At 43.4% G+C, this 8,846-nt stretch overlaps 1 protein-coding gene across 6 annotated transcripts in view; it reads left to right on the plus strand.

The window, feature by feature from the left end:
* SGCG (sarcoglycan gamma) overlaps positions 1-8,159 on the plus strand; it is a 131,929-nt gene extending 123,770 nt beyond the window's left edge. For 3 of the 6 annotated variants that reach the window (XM_045040907.1, XM_023249893.2, XM_003980258.6), the window contains 2 exons: positions 4,578-4,701; positions 7,385-8,159. In XM_045040907.1, the coding sequence (XP_044896842.1) occupies positions 4,578-4,701; positions 7,385-7,558 (298 nt within the window). In that variant the 3' untranslated portion in view covers positions 7,559-8,159. Of the gene's footprint in view, positions 1-4,577; positions 4,702-5,407; positions 5,972-6,084; positions 6,875-7,384 lie in introns of those variants that run through there. The other 3 variants (XM_045040827.1, XM_045040864.1, XM_023249897.2) reach the window with 3 other exon arrangements.
* Positions 8,160-8,846: the final 687 nt, after the last annotated feature.

The raw sequence follows: 8,846 nt of genomic DNA on the forward strand, positions 1-8,846 counted from the left end.
ATTATTCATTACCTTTGGGTCTTTGGTGAGCAATTTTCATTCTGAATATTTCTCATTAATCTCAAAGTTTTGCAGTTCTACCGCCAAGTGTCTGGGTGCCGGGTATGTCTTAATTCATACTTGGGTATTAGGTTGCCACTTCAATGTTAGGAACTCTTGTTATTTGTGAATTCTGGAAAGTGATTAACCGTGACCTCGTCATTTCTGTGTCTTCTCATTCTCCAGAGTACAGGCGTTCTTCACTTGTGGTCTGTGGATCCCCTGGGTATCCAAGAATAGAATTTAGCGGGCTAATGATTTTGAACGTGAAAAAGAAATCCTTCATTTTCGCTGACCTCCAATTCACATTTTGCATTCCTCCAGCTATAAATGAGAGGCAACAAACCACAGTAGTATCAGCAGTTTCTTTGACTTCTTCGTCTGTAGAAGCCAGAGGTACCTCAAGTATCACGTAAAGGTTATAGCTAGTATCACAGAATACGTTACACACTCTTCCCTGCTTTGAAATCACACTAGTTGTAAGACCTCCGACCAGATCTTATTTAATACATTACTAAACAAGCTCATAAATTGCTGTATCACCCATTGAAAGATATTTTTACATTTGTATTTAAAAGTCATTAGTTCCCTTTGAAATTCTATGTGCTTTATTTTATGCATTGAAAAACATTAAGCTTCTATTTCAGATTTTACATTTCTCGTTTTTCCACTGAATTGCCAAAGCCACATTACAGCGTCCTATTCTCTTTTCATATGTGGCACGCCTCCCATTTAGCCTGCCGGAAGACTTCAATTTTTTTATTTCATGAATTTCTACTTACTTGGTTTTCATTTTTTTTAAAGTTTCACTTATTAATTTTTGTGTGTGTGAGCGAGAGAGAGGCAGAGGAAGTGACAGAGAATCCTAAGCAGGCTCCGTGCTGGGAGCGTGGAGCCTGACTGGGGGCTCGATCTCACAAACCGTGAGATCATACACAAAACCAAAATCAAGAGTCGTTCGCCCAGCCAGCTAAGCCGCCCAGGCGCACCTGCTTACCTGGTTTTTAAGTCTTTCTTTTTCTACTCTGGTCTTGTTCTGTGAGCATTGATTTATCTCTTTGGATGCCCTGAACTTAGTTACGTGTTAGTCCCTTTCTGGCTGATCTGTTATCTCTAGTTCCTCATGTTGAGAGATTCGCCCATGTGGTTTGGCAATTCTGGGCATTCATGCCCTTTGGCCCTTCATCTGAGAGAAGGGGTCGGGGAGACCCTTCCATTTGCCTTTCATGTCTGTTTCACTTTCACTTCTGCCCGGGCCCTGCAGGGGGCACTGTTCTGAAGCCAGGGTTTATAAGTATTTCTCAGGTTGGGCTCCTGCAAGGCCTGAATAGTGTGTGTGTTTGGGTTCTACACTAATGCATGATTGAAGACTCTCTGCTCACATCCCCGAACGAGCAGCCTGCTTTAGGGTTGTTACCATGCTGCGTTTCACCTCCCATCTGTGTGCCCAGAGCCCGTTGCCAAACACCTCTGTTCCGCCCCCCCCCACCCCCTTCCCGTAGTTGGCCACAACTCCTTCCTTGTAGAGATTTAAAATACCAGTCCACATGGCATTAGTCTGCCCAGTACCTCCAGGGCTCCAGCATTTCAACTCCCACTCATCACTCTAGGAGTTTCTTGTGTTTCTGGCACAATGAAAATGCCCTTTGCTTGTTGTTTTTTATGCCTAGTATGTGTTTTAATGTATTTTGTTTTCCCATTGTGTTTTAGCCAGCATTTATGTGCAAGTGGGCACTGAGAGGAGAGCTCTGAGCTGCTTATCTGTCTTGAGCAGACTCAATAGATTTGTCTGTAAAACATAGCTGGAATCGGGTCGTTCCTCTGCTTACAGCCTTTCCTCTGCTTGAATGTTAGACTCCTAAAGGCAGCAAGCTTGTCTGCCTTGTTTGCTACTGTTTTCTACAAACCTAGAACAGCACATAATAGGGACTTCATAAATAAGGGTGAAATGAATTAAATGCATTTTCCCCCACCACGTTTAGATTAAAGACGAACACAGTGAACAGGGCCTCGCGGTCGGCGTGGTCTGCCAGGGGACCCGATCCAGCCCTTGCGTGATTTGGCCAGTGCTGCCTCAAGGCCAGCTTTTCTCGTCAGTTTGCGTTTATGCTCCCTGCTCCCTCATCCTCTTTGCAAAATTTGGGCTTAATGGGAGCCCGAAAGGGCTTGAAATCAAAACATTATCCATACGTTTCAATAACTTTTCCCCTTTGTTTGAATGGCACTAACATGACAGGAGCAAGAAATATTATAATCAGATGTGATTGACCAGTTACATGCCCTAAACTCAAAAATGAATACGGGCCAAAGTTTGGGAAGTTACTGAATTCTGTGTGTCTTTACTTAAAAAGGAACACAGCTTAAAACTCACCTGCTTTGACAATCACATTATCTTAATTAATTGTATTTTTATAACCCGAATTGTGTGTGAGCATGTTTGTGTATTTACACACACAGCTTATTTATTTAGTGTATTTCTGGAGCAGTGTTCAAAACTTTTTGTTCCTCGTGTAAGTCACGAGTAAATATGTTTTTTGAATGTTTATTTATTTGAGAGAGTGGGGGAGGGGCAGAGAGAGAGGGAGAGAGAGAATCCCAAGCAGGCTCTGTGCTGTCAGTGCAAAGCCCAGCACGGGGCTCGATCCCACAAACTATGAGATTATGACCTGAGCTGAAATCAAGAGCCGGACACTCAACCGACAGCCACCCAGACACCCCCGGCCACGAGTAAATATTTATATGTTCCTATTTGAAGAAAGGGCTCGATATCTAACCGGCAAACTAAAATATAACAAAAGAGAAAAAAGTAAGTTCTTTTATATCTGACTGTTGCTCAGCGTGTTCATGGAAATGTGTACTTCAGAGCTGTCTAATCACAGCCTTTTTTGGTAAAATGTGTCTTAACTTGTGCCGAACTGATACGTTTCATCTTCAAGGTCAGAAGTGATGCAAAGGGGAAGACATTTGCTATTCCAGAAACACCGTATTATGACCTGGCTAAGAACTGGTGATTGGTCCTGACTAATGGACCTGACTAGTGGAGTCATTTTGTGGTTTGATGACTGATCTTGAAGCACACTTGCCTTCACTAGGGTCTTCAAGATCACCAGTGGTTTGCCTAAAAGGGACCAGACCTCTGCAAGTTGCTTCCATGCTTTTCTCCCTTCCTTTCCTTCCCCATCCCCCCTCCCTTTCTTTCTATCAATCCAGGCAGGAAAAATGTAGATAATTAGCAGATGGCAAAGTGGCAAAATGGGCAGGCAATCCACAGACCGAATCATCTGGATATATCTAAGTGTTACCCCATAACCTAAGCTTAACATAATTTGACCAATACATCCCATACATATCTCTTAAGTGTTTTCTTGTACTCGATGTAAATATAAATTTCACAACGCGTAACATCAAATTTTTCATATTGAGATGTACATAAAAAAAAACGAAACTTTGTTTTCTGTAACAAAGAGTGGTAGACAAAAAACTTGCCAATTGAAGGTAACAGTTCCTCCAGAGTCAAAGGTCTATGGGGTAGATATTCAATCAGTTCAAATGCTAATTAACGATCTAGATACTTCTGTCCTCTGGAGCCGCTCCCTTTGTCTCCCCTGCCCAGGCCTACCCTAATCTTACCCTGCCGTGGGTGGATCACAGACCTGTACCCTGTATCCTGTTCCACTTCTTACTGATCTTTAAACATTTCAGTCAAATCAGCCTTCCAGACTTTGGGGTTGGGTTGCCTTAGGTTGGGTCGGGCGTTGCCTTGGGTTGAACCTTTCAAGTGATCATGGTGTGCCATCTGGTGGAAATTTAGTGTTTTTTCAGGCAGAGGCAAATGGCATTTCTCTGATCCATATATTCCCGGCTCTGTATCTATGTTTGACTTAGTCCCAAGGAGATTCTGATAGATTTTACAAAAACAAAGCCAGCTGAGGCCAGTCTCCATCCTGCCAGTATATCGACTCTACCAGTTCATTTCTTTCCCAAAAGAAATCTTTGCCTTTGTAACCCTCCTAAGCTTTAAAAAAAAAAAAAAAAAAAAAAAAAAGCAAACAAAACCTCAAGACTAAACATGCATTCTATTTTATGAACAGGTGGCAAATGAACATGTTATCCTTCCTTAAATCTGTCTTTTTCCCCCAAACAAGTTTGAGTTTTCACTAAAAAGAAAGCTTTACAGAGTTTTCACAAGTAGCAATTTCTTTTGGTGTGTAATATGCAGGGTGCTTAACCCTGCCATCTGAAACTACTACGTAGGGGTAGGGCTGTCTAATGTTTTATCCGTTTTTAGAGGATACTGATTTCGTAGACTCTCACTGATGGCAAGTTAATTTCCTTACTGAAACTAACACATTATTTCCGGATTGGTCAATAAGGCGTATACACTCTAGTGGGATTCAAGCACGACACGATGGTGCTTTATACTTTATTAGTTATATTTTCATGCAACGCCATTCAGTCAGTGAGGGATTCCTGGGGAATCATTTTTAATACTGTTTTTTTTTGTTTGTGTGTTTGTTTGTTTCTTTACCTCATTTCAGATTAGAGTCTCCCACACGGAGTCTAAGCATGGATGCCCCAAAGGGTGTTCATATTAAAGCTCATGCTGGGAAAATCGAGGCCCTTTCTCAAATGGATATCGTTTTCCAAAGTAGTGATGGAATGGTGAGTTCAGTGCGCCAGCTCCTGTTGTGTATTTCCTGGTGATCCTCACATCCATTAAGGTATCGTTAAATTTATGGCCGTCTGTAAACCGACTGGAAAGAAGGCAAGAGACAATCGTGCATTTCAAGAAGAGCCAAGAAAGGTTAGAGTTATTCTGTACTGGATCCAGACAGTATTCTTTGCCTGGTATCTGTGCTGTCCAGTCTCTTGTTATTTTCATCTGGGAAAGAACACTGCAGATTTGCCGAGCCACTTCCTGTGGATGCGGCTTCTCTCAATATGGCGGTCACTGGGAGCTCCCCATAAATGACAGCCACCAGCGCGTATTGCCTAGAGCGCTACGCTTTCTCGTACCAAATTAAGTTTGCGTGCAAGTTAAATGTGAAAAATAAGAGCTTTAAAAGCCACAAGAAAGATGACATCTGGAACTTCAAGTCCGGGGATAAAAGGTCACCGACACAAGCCAAAGTGCGTAACAAAGCAGTAGAACGCTTGCTACTCAATATTGATTGTCCTAGTACCAGATCAGTTCACAGGTTACCTGTTTGAGTTCGGGGAAGTTAACAGGCCTCTCCGGACCTGGACCTGTCTTCTCATTTGTCAAGTAGGGAAAATAATACTTGCTTAATTAACTAAGTCACAGACGATACCAATGTGATAATATGGGTGACAACATTTTTAAATTATGTTAATTTAATATTAACAGGAAGGGACAGTAGTAGCAAGCGTAGACCATGAGAGGTGGCCCATGTGTGTGGCCAGGACCTGTCCAACGGCAGCCTTCCAGGAGAATAGAACAGTCATCTGGTGAAGCCCCTTCAAGTTGTACTTAAAACGTTGTGATGTCAGGAGCAGATAGACGCAAACATGAGAAGTCAAGAATTCTGGTATCTCATTACCACATCATAATGTGACTACATACTTCAACTGTATGACCTTGACAAAATACATACCGATTTTAATTTTGAAATAATGTCACTTGTTTCCGTCAATGAGGTCATGTTTATGATTGCATACAGCCTGACTCATAATTGAAGTTGCTATCCCTTCTTACTGGGAGCTAGCTCCAAGTGAGGAGATGTCTGGCCTCCCACAAGATATATTCCCGTAAAGACCAACGCAGATGAACAAGGAACTGGTATGCGGACTACTGAGTGACTAGGGTTTGCTAGAAGAGCAGGAAAAAAATAACTAGAAAAGAAACATCACCAAGTAACCATAAGAAAGGAGAGCAGACAGAACCCAAAGACTGGACAATAGCATGAGTAGGTTCCACGTTTAAAAACAATACAGTACACATTTCCCTTCTTTTCCTCTGACCGTGTCCCAGACCACAAGGCAAAGCTTTGCTTCTAATACTGTTCCGTCCACTACTTCACACAGGAGTGGCCAACTTCCCGAGAGTACAGACTGCACACATCAGTTTATATACATATATGATCGGAGTCCATGAGGGCACCCAGATGGCTGAGTCGGCTGAGCGTCCGACTCTTGGTTTCAGCTCAGGTCATGATCTCACGGTTATGAGTTCGAGCCCAGCACTGGGCCCTGCACTGCCAGTGCGGAGCCTGCTTGCGATTCTCTGTCTCCCTCCCTTTATGCCCCTCCCACCCTCCCTCTCTCTCTCTCTCTCTCAAATTAAATAAACTTAAAATTTTTTAAAAGTTAAAAAAATAAGATTGGAGTTTGTAGATAAGAGTATGTAAATAAAGAAGAGTCCAGCCTTGTTTGCAGGGAAGAACATTCGGCCTGCCTGCGACACACCTTAATTCCTGCTAACAAGCGAGCGCCCTGGAGTGGGTGAGATTTGGCTACTCGAGAGGGTTCTTCTTTCTTCGTTCCCAGAATTTCAAACCTCAACTAATGACCATTTGTTTACATTTCAGTTTCAACTAGAATAGGAGCAAAAACCCCAATAGCTTTTACTCACTTTCAGTTAGCGTTAATCTGTGTGTCTGCTGTTCCTCCACACCTACGAGAAGGCAGCAGAGTTTCAAATATTTTAGAAACTAGGGAAATGGTTGGTGGCTAATCGGATGAATGTAATTGCCTCTTCTAGGAAAACAAAATCAACAGAAATCCCAACATTCACAGGTAAAAATTGTGAAGGGACGCCTGGGTGGCTCAGTGGGTTAAGCGTCCGACTTTGGCTCAGGTCATGATCTCATGGCTTGTGAGTTCGAGCCCCACATCTGGCTCTGTGCTGACAGCTCAGAGCCTGGAGCCTGCTTCAGATTGTCTGTCTGTCTCTCTCTCTCTCTCTCTGTCTCTCTCTCTCAAAAAAATAAATAAATATTAGGGGCGCCTGGGTGGCTCAGTTGGTTCAGCGTCTGACTTCGGCTCAGGTCATGATCTCCCAGTTTGTGGGTTCGAGCCCCGCGTCAGGCTCCATGCTGACCGCTCAGAGCCTTGGAGCCTGCTTCGGATTCTGTGTCTCCCTCTCTTTCCGCCCCTCCCCTGCTTGTGCTTTGTCTCTCTCTCTCTCTCAAAAATAAACGTTGAAAATTTTCTTAAAGAAAGAAAATCTGATCATATAATGATCATCTAAGACTTAAGTCCCAGGCCTCATTTCATTTTCTATGCGGAGAAAAAACTAATCTGTTTGGAGCATTTGGAGATACGAGTTTCACGCTGTCCCGCTCATCCCACTGGACCACTTCATCTCTTGTTTTCTCCCAAACAGCTCGTGCTTGACGCTGAAACCGTGTGTTTACCCAAGTTGGTTCAGGGGACTCAGGGCTCTGCCGGCAGCTCACAAGAACTCTATGAAATCTGTGTGTGTCCAGATGGGAAGCTTTACCTGTCCGTGGCTGGCGCGGGTACGACGTGCCACGAAAGCAGTCACGTCTGCCTCTGAGCCACCTGCGTCTTCCACCGAACGCCTGCCTCATGTCCGTGAGCTTTACGGTACCGACCTCAGGCCTTCACACTGAGCAACCTAACATCCTATGAAACCGAGACGGCGGATGGGAAGTCGGAGGACGGAAAAACGTGCCAGCGGAAGCAGGATGCCACTACGCGCTCTCAGAATGGTGTCCACTTACGAGACACGGACGTCTAGCAACGGCAAACGAGGAAATGTTTGTTCCACTACACTTATTTTCATCAGAACCGCTGCGACTTTTCCTTTTCTTTCTTGTAGATAATCTACAGTGAAAGATTGAATTGCTGTGTGGAATTAACTTAGGCTGCTCAGTTGTGAATATCTAATTCCCCACGGAAACAGCATTGGTCTAAATGCCCCCAAAGTTCAATGTGGTCCCATTATGTCACTGACACCCACGCACTCATTTTAACGCACAGCGTGTCAGGTCTCACGAGAAAACCTTCAGGTTTTAAGGGGACTTAGGTGGATCTGATTTTCAACATGTAGTCGAGGGAATAAATTCTACAAAATCAATCATGTTTTCTTTATGCATAGTCAACAAGCAATAAAAATCAACCTACATTTTCACAAACTTCAGTTTGTCTTTTATGTCCTCTAATCCTCACTCCGGCATTCTGAGGTAGGTATCATTTTCCCCCAAGTTCCTGGTGATTAAAAAAAGGTTCAGCTAGGACAAGTCAGAAGGTCATCTAATAGCCGGTGAAGCGAAACCGAAACGTGAGCCTACGTGTCAACGGCTGTTCTCGCTTCAAAAAACTCTGGCGTATTTTCTCATTCCATCCAAACACCAACTACATGGTAACTGTAAATGGGATGATATTCATTTGACAAGTGAAGTAACCCAAGTCCAAAGGGGTTTCGTCACCCACCAGGATCAGAGAGCCAGGAGGGGGTGGGACTCATAACTGCCCAGCCTGTGTATTTACTTCTGACACAACAGTAACGGACTGGCTGCTCCTTAGACTCTCTTCATTTTTGAAAATATGTTTAATACCAATGGGTTGCACGTGCCACTGTAGAAATCAAACAGGACACACTGAGCCTGTGAAAACGGGCTAGCTTTGTGTGAATGAATCGCTCGCTCATTTTGTTAAATGCCGGTCATCACAGAGTGGTGGCTTTTTGGTTTTTTAATGTTTTGTATTGTTTTGTTTCGTTTTTGTGTTTTACCAGTTGCTGTAATTAGAATCTCCAAGTAGCACAAGACGTGGTAGGACCAACAGCATTATAACTTCCTATTTATAGGATTTGTAACTAT

Source organism: Felis catus, chromosome A1 (genome assembly GCF_018350175.1).
Source record: "Felis catus isolate Fca126 chromosome A1, F.catus_Fca126_mat1.0, whole genome shotgun sequence".
Taxonomy (NCBI): domain Eukaryota; kingdom Metazoa; phylum Chordata; class Mammalia; order Carnivora; family Felidae; genus Felis; species Felis catus.